Here is an 18,733-nt window from a genome sequence, read left to right on the forward strand (position 1 = left end):
GGGAGCTGGTGAGCCCTGATTCTTGCCCCAAAAAAAGCCTCAACTATGTAATTTTTATCCATTTTCTGGCTAAACTGCTCTGAAATGAGCTTGTATCCAGATTAACCCAGCAGCTGTGAAGTCGTAATGGATTTACAGCGCGGTGGCTGAGATCAGAATTCGGGCTTGGTTCGTGTTTTGGGGGTTTTTTTTTAAAGTCTTGGCTTGTGTTCTGTGGCTGGACACCTCCAGGAATGGTGACTCCAGCACTGCCCCGCCTGGCTCCAGCCTCCTTCCTTCCAGGGAGTCCTAAGGAGTGAAAACTCCGCCGTGTGCTCCAGGAATTCCCACTCGCCTCGGTGTAATGGGGCTGGGGAGAACACGGACGTTTGCAAAGAATCTTTGTGTTCCTTTGCCATTCCCAGAAATTCCAAAGGGTGGAAAAGCCAGACCTCTCCCTGCCCGTGTTGTCCCTGGTTTTTGGGAGGGTGTAGCAGAGAGGCCGTGGCCACCCCAACGTTCCCTGCAGAGCGGTGCCAGCTCCCGGTGCCGAACCTCAGGGCCTTTCCTGGGCTTCCACTTGAGCTGCGAGAGGGAAACGTTTCCCAGTGGGAAGCAGGTTCCTCATGGGACGCTGATCCCTGTGTTGGACTCCCCTGGGAAATCCCAAAGGCTTGGGAAGAAGCAGCAGTTCCCTCTGGCCCCCTCAGCCCCGTGTTGGAGTTGGGTCCGGAGAGCAGCTCCGTGTCACTTCCTTCCCCTGCCCAGGGCGGAAATTCCTTCCCCTCCATAAAGGGATTATCCACTGTGCTCCAGGAACTTTGTTTCTGTTCCCACCATGTTCAGATACAGCTGGGGAGAAGGAGGAACCCTCCTGACCTGCTTTATTCCCACTTGAGACTTCGTTTCGTTAAACAAAACCCTTGGGTGTCACCTTGGGGCTTCACTTGGGAATAAGGGATGGGGCACGGCGGCATCCCCTCCATAAAGGGATTCTCCACTGTGCTCCAGGAACTTTGTTTCTGTTCCCACCATGTTCAGATACAGCTGGGGAAAAGGAGGAACCCTCCTGACCTGCTTTATTCCCACTTGAAACTTGGTTTCGTTAAACAAAATCCTTGGGTGTCACCTTGGGGCTTCATTTGGGAATAAGGGATGGGGCACGGCAGCATCTGGGTGATCCAAAGTCAAGCAGAAAGATGGAGAAGGGTTCCCACCTCTGAATTTTTGTTCTCCAGATGTATTTTTGAGTTCCAGGGGACCCTGGTGTTTCGTTGCTGGAGCTGGTGTTGGATGGGCTGTGCTCGCTCCCGCTGTTGGTTGGGGTTGTTGTTGTTGTTGGCTCCTTTAGCTGCCAAGCCTCGAGCTGGATGCTTATTCCATACTGTAGTCACCCCTGGGAAATACTATGGATTGGCAAGGAAAAAGCTTCCTCAGCAGCGCCAGCTCTTGGAGGAAAACAAACCAGGCAGGCAGAGAGGCTGGGAATGTTAATGTGGTAAAATACGTTTAATTTTGGAAGAAATAGCAGAAATTTGGGAGCGTGTTTGCCGTGAGGTCCAGGCACACCACGGAGGTGATTGTACAGCTCCACTTTTAGCTGCAGACCCCGTTACCGGTGCTCCTGAACAACCAGGATCAGGGGAAAATACAGGAAAACGGAATCCTGGAATCACAAGATGGTTTGGGGTGGAAGGGACCGGAGAGATCACCTGGACCATGGCTGGGACACCTCGCACTCGTCCAGGGTGCTCCAAGCACTTGTGGAAGAGCACAGGCACGCCAGTAATGGTGCCAGTGGTGCCCACTGGTCTGTACTGGTGAAGACCAGAAGCGATCAGCTGAACAATGATGGGTTTTGAGGTGCTTTAGGAGCGTTTTGGTTCATTCTTTGTCTCAGATTGAGAAACGAACCCTCTGCAAGTTGGTGTCATCGGGGAAACTCGCGGCTCTGCTCCTCCTCCCTCCTTCATCGTGCAGCCTCAGCTCCTTCCCTGCTCCCACCAGGCTCCTCCTCTTTCCAAAAAAGAGACCACATCTTTTAATTTGGCAGCCTCAGCTCTCCAGCTGAGGAAGCAGCGTGTGCTTCGCGCTGGGAACGGCCCCTCGGTGCAGCAGATGAAAGGACACAAACACACACTGCCCCAGATCCAGCCCCAGCAGCTGCTGACACACAACTGCTTCTACTGGAGAATATTCCACTGAACCTCAGCAGCTTGGACCTTCATACTGGTTGATTTTTGATTTCCCTGATTATTTTTTTTTCCCCCCGCTCCTGTTTAGAAATGGCATCCGATGTTTCCTCGCTGGGTGCAGCCGTCGGCTCCGGGAACTCCGGATCGGGAGCCCAGGCTGGAGGAGCCGTCGCTCAGAGGCCCAGCAAGAGACGGCCTGGGTGAGTGTGTGCTGGGGCTGTGCTCTCTGGGGAAGGGCTGTGGGAAAGGGCCTTTTTGGGGAAGTTTGGTTCTCCAGAAAGAGCCGTCAGCCTCGGGAGGGGGAACTGTGGCCACTTCGGAGAAGTTTCCTCGTTCCTTCAGGTGGGCTCTGCCCAGTCCTTTCCCTTTGTGGTGGTGTCTTCGTGCCAGCTGCACCCCTTAAAGAGGGGGTTAAGTGACGTGTTCAGAGGGGATTAAAAGCTTTGCACCTCAGAGAAGGAGCAAATGCACACCAAGGGATTGAGAGTGAGACCTGGGGGAACAGAGAAATCTGGATTTTGGGGCCTTACTCCAACCTTTGCAGCTGTGCCGTCCCTGGGAGGGGTGGGGGGAAAGCCACAATGTGCTCGTGGGAGGCTTTTTGTTTGCTAAAAATGCCTTTGTAAATTCAAAGGGAGTTGAGTGGCTGTTCCCAGATTTCTGGCACGAGAAATCGCCTCGTAATTTTCAAGCAAACTGAAATCTGTCCCTGTGCTCCTCCCAGTCCCTCAAACTCTTTCCTTCAGCCCCATTTGCTGATGCTCCCACTCCCCTGCAGCTCCTCCCACGCCTCCTGCTCCGCTGCATCCACGGCTTTGCATCCCAAAAGGAAAAGTGAAAAGTCTTTCCTCTGTCCTCCCACTTGAGGTGGGGTTTTGGTCTTGTGTGAGCAGACACTGCACAAACTGAACTTGAACTCCAGGAATTCATAACAACTCCAGATTTTACCCTCCTCTTTTTTTTTTTTTAATTTTTTATTTTAAATGCACCCAATCCAGCCTTTTGAGCTGGGAATGCTCTGTTTGTAGGCTCTTGGTGGTCCCTGGTTCTCCTAGGAGATCCAGGCTTTTGGAACGGAAGGTTGGGATGCAGTGGATGCTCCAAGTGGATTTTCTTCCTTTGGAACTGTTTTTCCTTGCTCTGTTCCTGATTAGACACCTAAAAAAAAAGCCCCTTCCCAAACTTTGAGGGTTGTTTCACATTAGGATCACTTAATTGCATTGGGATGACTTAATTTTTCCTTTCAGGAATCATTCTGCATCCATGGGGACAGAGAGAAAAGTAATTTAAAGGAGAAACCACTTGGTTAATAATGATCTTTTTTTTCCTCTTTTTCAGGCTCGATTTTGATGATGATGGAGAAGGGAACAGTAAATTCCTCAGGTGAGGGAGAACGTGGCATCCAGAAGTTTCTGTCCTATGGTTTAGGGGGGGGGGGTGTGTGTGTGTGTGTTTTCCCTGGAGCAGGATCTTTCTGCTCCTGTGGCTTTTCCTCTCTGGAAGCAGAGGGAATTGCTCCAGTTCCTTAAACTCTTCCCTTTCTCCCAGTCAGCAATATTCCTTCATCTCTGTGGCTTTTATCACTGCCTCAGACATTGTTAATTAATGCTCATCTGTTGTAAGGATGCTTCAGTTGCAGAGACATCCTTATTCCCGAGGAGTTGGCGAGGCTGCGAGGATCTCCTCGTGATCCATATGGAGCACAGAAGAGTTGGAATATCTTGTGTCATTTATTTGTAGCCCCATTACCCAGTTTAGGATTGAATAACTCCAGTGATGCTGGAATTCCCTGTGTTTAAGGATGGCCGTGGAATGGTTTTGGGATGATGAATGTAGGATTTTACCTGGAGAAACCCCTGGATGAAGGTCCTGATTTGGGGCTACCTTTACCTTCCAAGTACAAAATTCCATCTATTTCTTGGTGTGGCATTAAATTGAGTGTGATCCCACCATCCTTGGTTGGAATGTAATTATGGAAAACCCCGTGGAGGTGATGCCAGTAGTTCAGCCACAGTGTTTGGGGTGCTCAGTGAATTGTCCTGCACTGTCCATCCACAGCCAAGTTGGTCTTTTTAACCCCAGGCATTTGGGGTTTTTTTTTTGTGGTGGGAGTCATTAAACCACCTTTTCGCTATGCTTTTTTGAGAAAAAAGGAAGTGTAAACACTTTAACCTCTCCCCCTTCTCCTAGATGTGATGATGACCCGATGCCAAACGACAAAGAGAGATTTGCCAGGTAAGAATTGGATGATTTTAAAGCTTTTTGTGCTGAAAAACCTTAATAGGAGAGGGATCCTGCAGCACCCTTCTCACAAGCAGTTCAACCATCTCTCTTTGAAGGTGCTCCAAGGCATCCACACATATTCCTTGATGGTTTTTGGACCAGTTCATTGAGTGTGACGATGACATTCCTCTTTTTCACCATTCCTTTCAGCTCCTGGACTCTCAATTCTTTTCTCCTGCTCAAGAAACTTGCAGAGATAAAAGTTTCCTGCTTCGTAAAAGTTTCCCTTGACCAGGGTTTCTTGGCACACGTTGTGATTACCCAGAAGCTCTACAAATTGAGGGGTTTCTGGACATTACAGGGAATACTTTGATCACTTTTTTTGGTGTCTGACAGTACCTCTGAGTGTTGGGACTGAGCCCATGATATTTTTACAGCTGTTTGAAGCTCTGTTCCCTTCTCTGGACACTCTCCAGCCCATCAATGTCCCTCTTGCCACGAGGAGCCCAAAATTGTCCCCAGGATTTGGGGGGGTCACTGTCCTGCTGTTACCTGCCAAAGGGAATTCCAAGCTGGGATTTTTAAAGTGGTTCGAGTCGTTCTGAAGTCAAGCAAATCAGAAATATGTTAGGAATAGCAGAATACTTCTAATATTAGAAAGAAGCAAATTAGAACTAGGTCAACAGCCTCAGAAAATGTCTTAAAACTCCAACACATCAGGCACCAATTTAATGTGGAATGTTGCAAACTAATGACTTGTTTTATCTTATGGAATTGCTCCTCTGCAGAGCAGACCTGTCCCTAGGCTGGGTTTCCTAGTCCATCTTTTCCATTTTTTAATTTTTTTTTCCATTTCTTTCAACTTTTTTTTCCATTTTTAGCTTAGCTGGCTAATTTTATTTTTAGGTCTGATGATGAGCAGAGTTCAGCGGATAAGGAGAGACTTGCCAGGTAGGAGAATGGAGATTTCAAGCATGGACAAGCAGAGTTTTTCCTTTCCTTTATGTTTCTCTAGGCATCCCTTCTCTTTTTTTTTTTGTTCTTTTCCCCCCTCCTTCCCTCATCTGCTGCAGAGGATTTAACAGACTCCTGGAAATTGCTGTGGAATTGGGATTAGGAGAGGAAAGGCACTGAGGGAAGGCACATCTCATCCTTGGAAGAACATTTTTAGGGAATACACGAGAGGATTTATTTGCCAGAAGCCACAGGGTTGGCCTCCTGCTTTCACCTGTAGCTTTGCTAACCTGTGCTTAAATACAGTTCCTCTTGTCCTGCTTTGAGGTTCCAGGTTGTCCCTCTGGGAAGGTTTTGTGTCCTGGGAATGCTGTTGGACTCTCAGAATGGGCAGGAAAAGGTGTTTTAGCTCAGGTGTTTTCCTTCCAGGAAAGGTGGTGTCACTGGAAACAGGATTGAATTCTTTCCCCCCGAGTTTCTGTTAGTAATTAATGAGAGATGTGCCTGAAACCACCAGAACAGTCACCTGGAATGCTGCACCAGGAATCCAGGAATGGGCCCTGAGGACACCTGTGCCCCTGTGCAGCAGCCTTAACACCCGTGCACGCCTGCCCTTCATTTTCCACTTAAAGTTTTGGGCAATTTTGTCTTTAAACCCAAACCTGACCCCCAAAGTGCCTTTGCTGACTGCACTGAGCTGTGCTTAAATGTTTGAGGAGATCAGGAAGACGCAGGGGTGAGGCCTGGGAATACAGGGAATAGCAAAGCCTTCCAAGGGTTTGTTCCCAGGAGCTTGTATAAAAAAGCATTTCGGAGAACCCTGGAGTGGTTTGGGGTTGGAAGGTACCTTAGAGCTCATTTATTCATGGCAGGGACAACTTCCACTGTCCCAGGCTGCTCCAAGCCCCATCCAATCCAGCCTTGGACACTTCCAGGGATCCAGGGGCAGCCACAGTTTCTCTCAGTGCCGGGGTCTCAGCACTTTCACAGGGAGCAATTCCTTCCCCAAATCCCACATCACTGCCCTGTGTCAGTGGAAAGCCATTCCCCTTTGTTCTGTCCCTCCAGGCCCTTGTCCAAAGTGCCTCTCCAGCTCTCTTGGAGCCCCTTTATGCTCTGGAAAATTCTGGGATTTTCTGTCCCAGGATGGACAATCCCAGTTCTCCCATCCTTTCCTCATGGCAGAGTGACAGTGGGGCAAGTGAAATGTCTGCTGGTGCCCCAGTAGCTTTTGTAGATGAAAGATCTTTGTTTTTCACACCTGAGCTTGTGAGTTTAGAGAAGCTGCCAGACTCAAAGGTGAGGTCACTGAATGTCTGCACACACCTCGGAGCGATAAATGCTCCATTTCTGTGCTTCTCCTGTTCACTCACCTGCCTGTCCTCGCTCCTTCCAACACTTCCACCTCATCTCACTTCCCACCCTGTGCTTCCTTGCACCTGATCCATCCTTCCTGTATAGGAAACCTGGCTTTTAAGCTCTTGTTTTGGAAAACCCACCTTAGGAACCCAGTTAAATTACACATCGTGGATAAAAGAACCAAGATCTGCTCTGTGGGACTGATGGGCGCTGTACCCCGTGAGCCAAAGGGGTGCCAAGAGCCTCTTGGAGGCTACAGTGCCTCTTGAGAGGTTGGTGCCACCACCCGGGTGTTGCGTGGTCCTGGTGTGTGCCCAGGTTGGTTGGCCTTGATGGTCTGTGCAGAAATGAGGTGTAACCTGCTGGGACAGTGCAGAAAGGGCTGCTGGTGTCGCTGACAAAGCACTGCCAGCTGCCACCCAGCTACCTGAGCTCACTCAGAATCCTGCAGTGGCTGTGGTTGGAAGGAGCCTTCGAGCTCATCCAGTCCCACTGATGCCATGAAGAGTTTTTGCCGTTTCTTTTATACCCCTGTTGTACCTTTTTTACAACTTCTGTATTCTCAGTGCTTTTTGGACTTGTTGGTCAAGCTGAGAGACTCAACATTTTAGAGGTTTCGTAGTTAGGGATCAGTGTGCCCCAGACCCCAAGGTCCTTTCCAGAACACATTCTGTAAACTAAGATAGAACCATCCAGGAGAAGGTTCCTTGGGGAGGGGGGCTCACTCGAGCCTCTCATTAGGGAATCTTTGATAGATCTGCTAATTAGTAACACCTAGAATGCGATAGCAGATCTTTTGGGGTGTTCACTGTGGTGTGCATTGGGGTGCATATGACCTGGATGTGGTGCACCTAAGGATCCTTGAAATAAATCCCAAGGTAAAATCCCTTTTCCCCTTCTAACCGTGTATGACTCTTGATTTTAAGACCAGGAAGAGGCATCACCACATCTCCCACTAGCCCAGGTTGCCCAGAAGAGCAGGTGCCCAAGTTTTAGCTGCAGACCTGGTGGGTCTGATGGCGCAGGGGATCTCACCCACCCTCGGATGGACGGTGTTGAGGTCACCTGCAGCGAAGTGACCCTGCTTTGGGAAGCAGAGGAGCAATTCCTTTGTAGTGGATGGGGGAAGGTTTGCCCAGCTCCAGGGAGTCGCTGTGACTTCGAGCAAGGTCCAGGTGTAGCCTCTCCTCCCTTGCCCCCGTGTCCACGTTCCCTGTGCACGCCCAGCATGTGAGGCTTGACTCCTAATCCTGACGGCCCCGATGCATCTCTGTGTGTCACTGACGTGGGGGACACGGCCCAGCCTCCCACCCACCCCTCCCCGGTAACTTCACCTTCCTCCTTTTCTCCTCCTCGACCTCTGGCAGGGAGAACCACAGCGAGATCGAGCGGAGGAGGAGGAACAAGATGACCGCCTACATCACGGAGCTGTCGGACATGGTGCCCACGTGCAGCGCCCTGGCCCGCAAGCCGGACAAGCTGACCATCCTGCGCATGGCCGTGTCCCACATGAAGTCCCTGCGTGGCACCGGCAACACCTCCACGGACGGCACCTACAAACCCTCCTTTCTCACCGACCAGGTCTCTGCCCATATCAAAAGTGCCTCTTCCTGTTTTTATTCAAGTCCTGGAAGGCCACAGCGAGGTCTCCCTGAAGCCTTCTGATCTTGGCCTGATGCTGCTTGGTGGGAATTACAGCAATCAGCGGGGAAAATTAAACGATGGGTGGGGTGAAATAATCCAAAACGCGAGAGTGTATTTTGGCCGTGGAGCTGAGAGCTGTCTGTGTGTGCATGCAGGAACTCAAACACCTGATCCTGGAGGCAGCTGATGGCTTCCTGTTCATCGTGTCCTGCGAGACGGGGCGCGTGGTCTACGTGTCCGACTCGGTGACGCCGGTGCTGAACCAGCCGCAGTCCGAGTGGTTCGGCAGCACCTTGTACGAGCAGGTGCACCCCGATGACGTGGGCAAGCTGCGGGAGCAGCTCTCCACCTCCGAGAACGCCCTCACAGGTACAGCGACCCGGGGAGCTCGGCCAGGAGGGGCTGGCAGGTGGGAGAACCTGCGGAGGACTCGGATTAAACCCTTCCCTTTGTAGAGGGAACCAAGCCCTGGTGCCTTTCTACCAAGGATGCTGCAGCCCCCCCTGAGAATGCATCTAAAGGTACCACCGGTGACACTCGTGTCCTGCCAGTTCCCAGTACGTTACCTGGTGCCACACCTGTCTTGTTGGAAGGATTCCCAGTGCAGCAGCATCTCCTTTTTCTTCCTTTTTATTTTTTTTTGTTTTTAGGTCGTATCCTCGATTTGAAGACGGGGACCGTGAAGAAGGAAGGGCAGCAGTCCATGAGGATGTGCATGGGCTCCCGGAGATCTTTCATCTGCCGAATGAGGTAGGAAGGAATTCCTTGGGGAAATCTCTGAGCCTAAAGCTCACCTTACTCCCTAACCCTGGCCCCTCCATGCTTTTATTTCAGCTTTTTTTTTGGGGCTCGTTTTGATGTAGACATGGTAGAACATGGCTGAGCTTTCCCTCCAGTCAAGTTTTTGAGATGTTTATTTGCCCTGTTGTTGTACAAGATCCATTTTAAAGTAACAAACCAGTTTTAACCCCAAGTATCACCTCCCTTGACTTCCGCAGAATGAGGGCTTTTGCGTGATGGAAATGCCTCTTATTCTTAAAATAATCCAGATTATTTTCACGTCGATCAAGAAAGATCAAATCCTTTCTAACCCTGCTGCAGGTGTGGCAACAGCTCCGTGGATCCGGTCGCTGTCAATCGTCTCAGCTTCATGAGGAATCGCTGCAGGTAAACCATGCACGAACAGCAGGAATGCGTACAGCAGAAAAACAACCACCAAAGGCCTTGCCTGGCCTTCCCCCACACCGTGGCACAACCTGTTTCTCTCTTTCTCTCTCCCAAGGAATGGTTTAGGTGCAGCCAAGGATGGAGAACCTCACTACGTCGTCGTGCACTGCACGGGCTACATCAAAGCCTGGCCCCCAGCAGGTAATGATTGTGTTCGGGTGGGCTGGGTTTAAGAGCACGTGGTCCAAAGTTGCCACGTGCCAGGAAGTTCTTTGCAAACGTAGCTGTGATTTTTATTTTAAGATTGACCTGATTTTTGCAGGTGCAGCAGCAGAGATCTCTGTCTGTAGAGGATAAAAATAATCTTGAACTGATGTGCAGCTTTTGCTGAAATTCACAGATTTCCAACCCTTCTGGTGAAAAAAGGGAGGGGGAGGCACCTTAATTTATGAAATTCCTTCATGGAGAAGGATATTGAGTTGCAAACCAGGGCGGAGAGATGTCTTGAAGTCCATTTCCTTTGAAATGAGCCATTTTTCCTGAACTAACCTTGCTGGAAATTTTTTCCCTCCCCTCTCAGGTGTTTCCCTGCCTGACGACGACCCCGACGCCGGCCAGGGCAGCAAGTTCTGCCTCGTGGCCATTGGCAGGCTCCAGGTGAGTGCCCTTTTCCACTTTCCCAACATTGCCTTGTCCTGGGAATCCTCCGATTTCAACCGTTCTGTCTGAAAACGTTCCCCCGACGGCCACAAATGCGGCTGCAGGGCTGGGGCAGCTCAGGGACAGCGAGGTTTGGTGACTCTCCCTGTGTTCCTGGGCAGGTGACCAGCTCTCCCAACTGCACAGACATGAACAATGTCTGCCAGCCCACAGAATTCATCTCCCGACACAACACCGAAGGAATTTTCACCTTCATCGACCATCGGTGCGTGGCCACCGTTGGTTACCAGCCCCAGGTAACCTCCATTCCTTATTTTAAGAGAAATAAAATGCTCTTTAAACTTATTTTCTTTCTACATCGTGGCTCTGCTTGTCCAACAGAGCTGATAAACCATGCCCAGGGCTTAACCCAGACATGTGTTTCTTCTCCACTGGTTGCTTTTCCATGTGTTTTTCCAAGTCCTTTGATCATGGGAAAGGCTGGGTGTCTCTGGATTGTGTCAAATGTCAATTAAAGGCATTTTTGCCTCAAATTGAGTTAAAGATCAAACGTTCATCGACAGCTGTTGTGCTTTTCTTTTAAAAAACAGCACGCCAGCTCTTGTGCTTGGGTTGTGTAACGGGGATTTGGGGAGAAGGAGCAGGAACTACCTGTCCAAAGAGGGATTCATTATGGAATCTGCCCTCCAGATGAACTGACTCGATCTCTCTCACAATTCCTTGTAAAATAGGAACTTTTGGGGAAAGACATCGTGGATTTCTGCCATCCAGAAGACCAGCAGCTTTTACGGGACAGTTTTCAACAGGTAAAAACATCGTAGCAGCCCTTTGCATGCAGGGTGCAATTCAGGTTGGAGTTCATTCCGAGACTGGAACGTCTTGGTGCTTGCAAAGCAACGGAATTGACTGGAAAACCAAGAGGAAAACCAAACCTTAGATAATCCTCCTGTGCAAACAGTTGCAGATTTAGCTGTACCGTGAAATGCAAAATGAAAACAGAAGCTTCTGATGTCTTTACTCCTGAATCCAATCTTAACTCCAGCTCTGGCTGCTGGTCCAGTCGGCTTTTAGGGCCAGGGATGTGGCTCCCAAGTGCCTGGCTGAAACCCTGGTTCATCTCTAGGGCCCAGCCCAGTGCTGCAGAACCCGCAGTGGAGGTGGTTTTCTTGCCCTGTTGTCGTTTCTGTTATTTCTGAGGGCCTTGGACTGGTGGCAGGGCAGGTAAGGCTGCCCCTGTGCTTTCATGACTCCAAAAACTCCAGCTGCTCATATCCATTGCTCCAAACCGTTGGAATGGGAAGCGACAGCATGTGTTTCATTTCTTGGAGGCTTTTTCATAACATCTCACCAGTGCAAAGAGATAAGAGAAGTGAAGCCAAAAAGGGGATTTTTAGGTTCCCCTTCTGTATCCTTTAGGAATCAAGCTGTCCTAAGGGAATAGTGCCATTTGGTTTGGGAACACGGAGATGTGGTGGTCCAGGTTTGAGGCAAAGGGCCATCGCAGGGGGCTGGGGCAGGGGAGGGAGGAAACTTCGTGCTCAGGTTTGCTCTTCCCCACCTTTGATCAGGTGCTACTGATAGAATTGCGGTGTCTTTTTTTTTATTTTTTATTTTTGAGGTGGTGAAGTTAAAAGGCCAGGTTCTGTCAGTCATGTTCCGCTTCCGATCCAAAAACCGGGAATGGCTGTGGATGAGAACCAGCTCGTTCACCTTCCAGAACCCCTACTCGGACGAGATCGAGTACATCATCTGCACCAACACCAACGTCAAGTGAGTACCTGGAGAAAGGCTCAGCCCGGAATCACCCAGAACCAGGGAGCCTCGACCTCTCCCCCCTTAGGAGCTTCCCAACAATTTGCACAACCCTGGAGAAGTTCCTGAGTCCCTCCAGCTCCCATTCCCTGCTGGGCTCTGCCTGGCACTGGAGGACTACAAAGTGCAGGAATTGTAATGCCTTTGGCTGTCTCGTTGTGTGGCTTAACAAGCTGCCAAAAATCCAGCTCCAGCAGTGCCTGAAAGGAGTGAAATCTGCCTCAGAATGCAGCTCTTGGATTCTTGGGACAGCCCAGGGCGTCCCATCTTTGGGAATGGTCAGAGCTGCTCTCTCTTCCCATGAGGGAGCTGCACACCCCTTGCACAAGAGCAGCAAGGACCAAGGCGTTGTGCCTGTGTGTGATCTAGAGCTGCAGCCTTGGCAGGGGCAGCTCCAGCAGGCAAACAGAAGGCTGGATCTCCTGGGAAAGGGAAATCCAGGGATTTTTTTTTTTTTGCCATGAGGCAAAGCAACACTTCTTCCCTGCAGAGCTGAAATCTGCTGCAGGCCTGACTTCCTGCCCCATGTCAGAGCTCTCTCTCTTTGAACTCCTTCGTTCTGCACGCAGCCATTCCAACATCCACAATCCACCTCCTAAAAAACCCCTGTGAGAGTTCAGAGCAGAGCAGCAGCGTCTGTCTGCTTGTGTTTGAGGTGCTTGAGTATGGAGGAGGGAAGCACAACCCCCACACCTGGAGCATCCTATTCCTATTCAAGGAAATGGAGTGGAAAGATCCTTCACTCCAACGGGGTTTTGCATCTTGTCCCTGCTACACACCAGGACCCAGCTTTGCTTCCAAGTTGGGACTTCTTAAAATCCCTTTTTTCTGTCTTTGCTTTAAAGGAACTCGAGCCAGGAGTCCCGGCCCGCCCTGGCAAACTCCATGCCAAGGCCTCAGCTGGGGCAGAGCGTCAGCCTTCCCCTGGACATGGGCACGGCCCCACTGCCCTCAAGGTCAGCAGGAGCTCGGCTCCTTTTCCCCCTTCCCCTCACACACTGTTCACCCCCAAATTCCCCTCTCTGCAGCCAGGAGCTCGAGGCTGGCGAATCCCTGGCGTATTCCCTTGGGAATTCTCTTTGGCAGCCCGTGTTCTCCTGTTACAGACGCTTTCTATTTCAGGCAGCAGCAGCCACCCCAGGCAGAGCTGGAAGTGGGCCCAGGAAGGGAGAGCTTGGCTGGCTACGAGCACTCACAGGTGAGTCCAGAGGGATTTGGGCTCTGTTTAAGTCACCTTTTTGCTGAGGGTTTAAAGGTGGTGGTTGGCACCAGGATGAGGTGGGGTTTGAGGGGAAGGTGTTTCTGCCTCGGGTGTCGCTCGATTCCAGTTTTTATCCTGTGGAATCATAGAACCATGAAATAATTCGGGTGGGAAGGAACCTTAAAGCCCATCCAGCTGCACCCCCTGCCACGAGCAGGCACACCTTCCACCAGCCCACCTTGCTCCAGGCCCTGTCCAACCTGACCTTGGACACTTCCAGAGATGCGATGGGGCATCCTGAACGATCCCTCTATCCCAAAAAAGCACGCCAGAATCCCGGGAGCAGCCGGGCCCTCAGCTGCTCTGGGTGCTCGGTTCCTCTGTGCCGAGGTGTGAGCAGCTCTGCCGTGTCCCCTCTGCCAGGTGCCCGTCCAGCCCGTGAGCGCTGCCGGCCCCGAGCACAGCAAACCCCTGGAGAAGGCCGAGAGCCTCTTCAGCCAGGAGCAGGACCCACGCTTCGGGGAGATCTTCCCCACCATCAGCACAGGTGGGTCAGCAGGACAGGTCTGTGCTTCCACCTGTCCCGCTCACATCCTTCCTGCTTGTCCCTGCGGAGCATTTCTCCCTGCTCCCTTGAGCCCAGAGAAACCTCCGTGCGAGTTTAGTAGAAAATGGAGAGGAAATCAAATTAAACGGGATTTAACAAAATCATCTGGAGTCTGTGTCTGGAGAAGGAGCAGAGGAGTCTTCCTTCACACAGACAACATCTTTTCCAACTGATTCTTTGTCCCTGTTGATGTCCCAGCCCAAAAATAACTCGTGCTCTCTCCGCAGATCAGAGCAAAGCCATCCCTGCCAGCACCGTGCCGGCCAACCCGCCCCTCTTCGCCCAGGGAAACACCTTCACTGCTGCACGGCCCGCTGAGAACTTCAGGTGAGGCCTCACCTGCCCAGCTCCTGCCCCCATTCCCTCTCTTTCCCCTGCTGGGAAAAGCCCTGCCCAGGATCTGGGTGCCCACAGCCCCAGCAGCTCCTCTCAGTTGTTGCCCGTATAGAATCATGGAATCATTTAGGTTGGAAGGGCCCTCTAAGATCATCCAGGTCCCACTGTTAACCCGTGTTCACCGCTCAGCCCTGTCCCCAGGCGCCACATCCGCACCTCCCTGCGACGCTCCAGGGATGACCACTCCACCCTTCCCAGATGGGCAGAGTTACCCCAATTTTCGGGCTCGTTTCCCTCCACCAATAACTTCAGCAGATGGCTTTGGTGCCTCTTCTTCCCGTGAGTGGCCTCAGACTCCTCTTCTCTTCCAGGAGCAGCAGCATGGTCCCTCCAGTGAACATCATCCAGCAGCAGCCCTTGCCCGCCGGCCGGATCTTATCGCAGATCTCCCGCCACTCCACCCCAGCTCAGGTCAGCGGGACCACCTGGGCTCCAGGGACACGGCCGGTGTTCACACCCCAGGTAGCACAGCCCAAACCCTCAGTAGGTGCAGGCCCCACGTCCCCGCTGCCTTCCAGACCCTGCTCTCCGTGGGGAGAATCATCCTGCTTCCACTCTCCGGCGCTGTGCGTGTGTCCGTGTGCTTCCTCCTTCGGGGCTAATCCGGCAACTCCTCCCTGAGCTGAGGGTCGGGGATGAATCCATCCCTTCTCTTCCTCTCCCGTGTTGTTCCTCTCTTACAGCAAGTGGCATCTCAGACGGTGAAGACCCGCCCGCCTTCCTTTGGCATGGGGACATTCCAGGGCACCCCGTCCTCCTTCAGCTCCATGACAGCGCCGGGATCGACGGCGTCTCCCACCACGGCGCCGTACCCGGCCCTGGCCAGCCGCGGCACAGGTTTCAGTGAGTGTGGCTTGGAGGAGGGTGGGGGGCAAAAAAAAAAAAAGCCCTGAGGGGGAAAAACTGGGAGCATCCAGCTGTGGTGGGATGTGTGCTCTCCATTATTTTTTGTGGATTTTGGGAGTGCCTAAATGTGGGGGAGCAGAGCTGAGTCCCTGCTTTGACTGGCAGCGATCGCCTTCGATCGTCCTCCAACCACAGAGCTGCACTCGGTGGTCCTTGTGGATCCCTTCCAGCTCGGGATAATCTGGGCTCATCCCAGCAGATGAATTCTGAACCATTTTAAGGCTGCCTGGGACAAACCAACCCCTCTGGGAACCCCTTTCTTCTATCCCACAGCAAACACCTGAATTCCTGTGGCAGGAATTTCCTGGAGGGGCCACCCCATCCCGTCACAGCGTGCTGCCCTTCCCAATCCCATCAGAGCATTGGAGAAGCCACATTCCCAAAGGAGGGATGATTCACTCACTGCCTGTGTTCTGTGTCCAGCAGCCACGGAGGCGGCGCAGACCCCAGCCCCGTTCCAGCCCCGCGCCGCCGACGCCGTGGGAATGTGGCCTCAGTGGCAAGGACAGCACCACGGCCCAGCATCCGGGGAGCAGCACGTGCAGCAGCCCCAGCCCAGCCAGCCTGAGGTCTTCCCAGTAAGATGGGGCTTTTTAACCTCCCAGTGCAGTGGGATTCACTGGTCTTGAAGCATCCGGAGCTTGTCCCTCTGGTTCAAATCAACTGGGGAGGTCCCAAACTCCTGGATAACCTGGAGAGGGCAGGACTGGCTTTGTTGTCTTGGTCTGTTGCAGGATCAGTGTGAAATTCCAGTTGGATTAACCCTTCGAATTAATTAAAAAAAAGGAAAAGCCACAGTCCAATGAAATTCAGATAATTCCTGGGAATTCATAATCATTTCGCTCCAGCTTTCCCAGCAGTTGCTGGTTATGGCTGCAATTTGCTGCTCTCCTCCAATTTGCCTTGGACACAGGCAAATTGAGAGGGGAAAAGGAACCAGTTTGGTCCACAGTATTCCAGCAAACCTGCGACTAAACTGCCACCATGCTCATGGAATCATGGAATTGCTGAGGCTGGAAAAGCCTCCCGAGATCAAATCCAACCATTCCCCCCTCCCCACTGCCTAATTTCCAATCGAAACCTCCCCGGCACACCTTGAGGCTGTTGGATATGTGCAATTCCAGTGTGGATCCTAACTCTCTCCTTGTATCCTCACACAGGACATGCTGACCATGCTGGGGGACCAAGGGCCCAACTACAACAACGAAGAATTCCCAGAGTTGAATATATTCCCTTCTTTTTCCGAATAAAACAAGCCTTAGGGGGGGAGGGGAAAAAAACAAACAAACCACCACCACCATCAAGCTCTCTACGTTATCCACATGTAAAGGACAACAGCTGAGTCTTTTTTCTCAAGGAACTGTCTAAAACAACTTCCCACCTTCTGGAAGCAGAGCTCCGAGGAGGGATTGGCCGTGCAGGAGGGAGGTGCTTGGGACACCTCCTCCACGTGGGATTGTTCTGGAAGCTTCAGGACTTGAGTGCCACGAGGCCAAAGGCCCCCCCAGCGTGTTCCCAAAGCTTCTCCTACGCGGATTTCTTTGGGAAGGATTCCTGTCTGGATCACAGACAGCACTTTGTAAACTTTTAAGGTGGCTTGGACTGGTTTTTTTTTTTAATTTCATTCTCTGCCGTGACTTTTTTTTTTTTTCTATAAAACACAAACGATTGGAATTTTTCAATGCTGGAAGAAAAACTCTTCCGAGTGTTGTCCCTGTAAACACAAATCCTGGAGGATGCTTGAGTAAGAATCCCTGTCCTAAGCCAGTGTTTTCCTCCTTTTGGGAGGAATTTTTGGCTGGTTTTGGAGGGTTCTTACAGCGTCTCCAGTCCAGGGTGCTCCGTGCCGAGATTCCCGTGTTTGTTTGGAATCTCCTCTCTTCTGTGAACTGTGCAATGAAGTCAGTGTGACCCATAACCCCCCACCCCCGTCACCCCAGGATAATTAACGAGCCATAAAATAATTATTACCCCATGTAGCTTTCTTCTGGACGAATCAATTTTCCAGCTGATGGTTTCTACGCTGCCACAATTTGATGTTTCAACAGGGGCTTTGGTTGGGTTTTTCTTTCGGGATAAAACCTGCTCCAAGCTGTCCGTGGAATTTTGTCACGTGTGGATGAGTTCCTTGTCCTCGTTTTGGAGCTGGATGTAGGAGAATCCCTGGATTTGATCAGGGAATTGCTGAGGAACTTTGTGTTTTCACGACGTTTGCTCGCTCACCGTCTCCTTAAAGAAAAATTCCTGCCATGGGGTGATCCTGTTGCCAAATCACACACTGTAAGAGGAGAGCTGGAAAAGTAGGGAACAGAATGGTTTTTTTTGTTTTTTTAAATATATATATATATATAAAATTTTTAATTTTTAAACCTTGATTTGGAATCTGCTGGCTTTTTCCATGGGAAAAAAAAAAAACCCAACTTGTGGCCAACCCTGCTCTCCTCAGGGGGGCTGGAAGAGCTGTTTGATTCCCTCCATTCCAACAGGAAAATTAATTGCAGAGCTGGACTTGGAAGGAAACTTGGCACGACGGCAGCTGGGGAAGAATCCCAAGTTTTCCTGGAAGCCTGCTTTTGTTTTGAATGGAATTTGGGTGTTTCCTCCTTTTCCCTGCATGCTGGGGGGGGGCTCTGGGGACCCTCAGGCTGGTTGTGAGTGTTCTCTCTGCTGCTTGGGGACGAGAACAGAGGAGACCCCCCCACCCCTTTCCAAGAGCTGATTCCAGAGCTGTGATTCCTGAGGAACACCCCCTTAGGAAGCTTTAAAACCTTTTGTGTCACCAGCCCAGAGAGAGATTCCTCTTGGAAGTGGAGAGCAGGAAGCTTTTTTTTTTTTTTTTTTTTTTTTAAAACCCTCTGAAAAAATGAAGATTTTGAAGGTTTGGGGTTTGTTTCGGTTGAAATTTTATTCCAAATTTCTCTACGGATGTGAGTGGGAACGTCCCATTCGGAGATGTTGTTATCCAGGGAAGTCTGTTCCCAGCAATAACCTCCTCCCCAGCATCCCATCCTCACATCCTGGGCCCTTCCCCTCTTAAAGGAGGAGGGAAATTCCCATTTCCCTGAGCCCTTGCAGGCGAAAAAACCTCCCCCCTTCTCCCCCCGAATTTTCCAGCTCCTGGGAGAAGGAGTCGAGCTGGAGCAGCCAAATCTGTTGGGGAAGGATGAGGAGGGGCTGATCCCCAGGGGCTGCTGCGGGGGGGGACAGGGACCTTCCCCCTTTTTTGGGAACTCCGGTGTTCATCCGGGGGGGGGGGAGGAATTTTACCCCACACCTCGCGTGTGTCCAGCCCAGCTGATTCAGCCCAGCAGAGATTTTCCAACGAGAGATTTTCCCTTTTTTTTTCCCCCCAAGCTTTGTCTCATTTCTGCCTCTTTCTCTCCCCCATCTTCCAGGAATGTCCCCAAATCCCCACCCCCTCCCCATTCTGGCCCCCCAAACTCCCATTCCCTCCCTGCTTTGTCCCCCACATCCCCTTCCCCCACTTCAGCCCCCCGACCCTCATCCTTCTGCTTTTGCCCCCTCCAAACCCCCTTCCCCCAATTTGACCCCCCCCAGCCCCATCCATCCCCCCCAAGCCCCCTCCTCCCATTTTGCCCCCCAAAACCCTCGTACTCCCCCATTCCCCCC

General features: G+C 51.4%; 1 protein-coding gene across 11 annotated transcripts in view; it reads left to right on the plus strand.

The window, feature by feature from the left end:
- Positions 1 to 16,383, plus strand: part of ARNT (aryl hydrocarbon receptor nuclear translocator) — a 17,288-nt gene extending 905 nt beyond the window's left edge. The window contains exons 2-23 of one of the 11 annotated variants that reach the window (XM_042020976.1): positions 2,263 to 2,374; positions 3,513 to 3,557; positions 4,365 to 4,409; positions 5,304 to 5,348; positions 8,078 to 8,291; positions 8,510 to 8,723; positions 8,810 to 8,911; positions 9,005 to 9,104; positions 9,456 to 9,521; positions 9,637 to 9,722; positions 10,102 to 10,178; positions 10,343 to 10,477; positions 10,913 to 10,987; positions 11,800 to 11,951; positions 12,839 to 12,949; positions 13,116 to 13,191; positions 13,618 to 13,741; positions 14,029 to 14,128; positions 14,509 to 14,659; positions 14,881 to 15,040; positions 15,527 to 15,681; positions 16,264 to 16,383. In XM_042020976.1, coding sequence (XP_041876910.1) covers positions 2,263 to 2,374; positions 3,513 to 3,557; positions 4,365 to 4,409; positions 5,304 to 5,348; positions 8,078 to 8,291; positions 8,510 to 8,723; positions 8,810 to 8,911; positions 9,005 to 9,104; positions 9,456 to 9,521; positions 9,637 to 9,722; positions 10,102 to 10,178; positions 10,343 to 10,477; positions 10,913 to 10,987; positions 11,800 to 11,951; positions 12,839 to 12,949; positions 13,116 to 13,191; positions 13,618 to 13,741; positions 14,029 to 14,128; positions 14,509 to 14,659; positions 14,881 to 15,040; positions 15,527 to 15,681; positions 16,264 to 16,353 — 2,435 coding nt within the window. In that variant the 3' untranslated portion in view covers positions 16,354 to 16,383. Of the gene's footprint in view, positions 1 to 2,262; positions 2,375 to 3,512; positions 3,558 to 4,364; positions 4,410 to 5,303; positions 5,349 to 8,077; positions 8,292 to 8,509; positions 8,724 to 8,809; positions 9,105 to 9,455; positions 9,522 to 9,636; positions 9,723 to 10,101; positions 10,179 to 10,342; positions 10,478 to 10,912; positions 10,988 to 11,799; positions 11,952 to 12,838; positions 12,950 to 13,115; positions 13,192 to 13,617; positions 13,742 to 14,028; positions 14,129 to 14,508; positions 14,660 to 14,880; positions 15,041 to 15,526; positions 15,682 to 16,263 lie in introns of all 11 variants that reach the window. The other 10 variants (XM_042020977.1, XM_042020978.1, XM_042020971.1 and 7 more) reach the window with 10 other exon arrangements.
- The last annotated feature ends 2,350 nt before the right edge of the window (positions 16,384 to 18,733 follow it).

This window comes from Corvus kubaryi, unplaced genomic scaffold (assembly GCF_017639235.1).
Source record: "Corvus kubaryi isolate FWS band 111438036 unplaced genomic scaffold, C.kubaryi_AGA036_p1.0 37066, whole genome shotgun sequence".
In the NCBI taxonomy this organism is placed as follows: domain Eukaryota; kingdom Metazoa; phylum Chordata; class Aves; order Passeriformes; family Corvidae; genus Corvus; species Corvus kubaryi.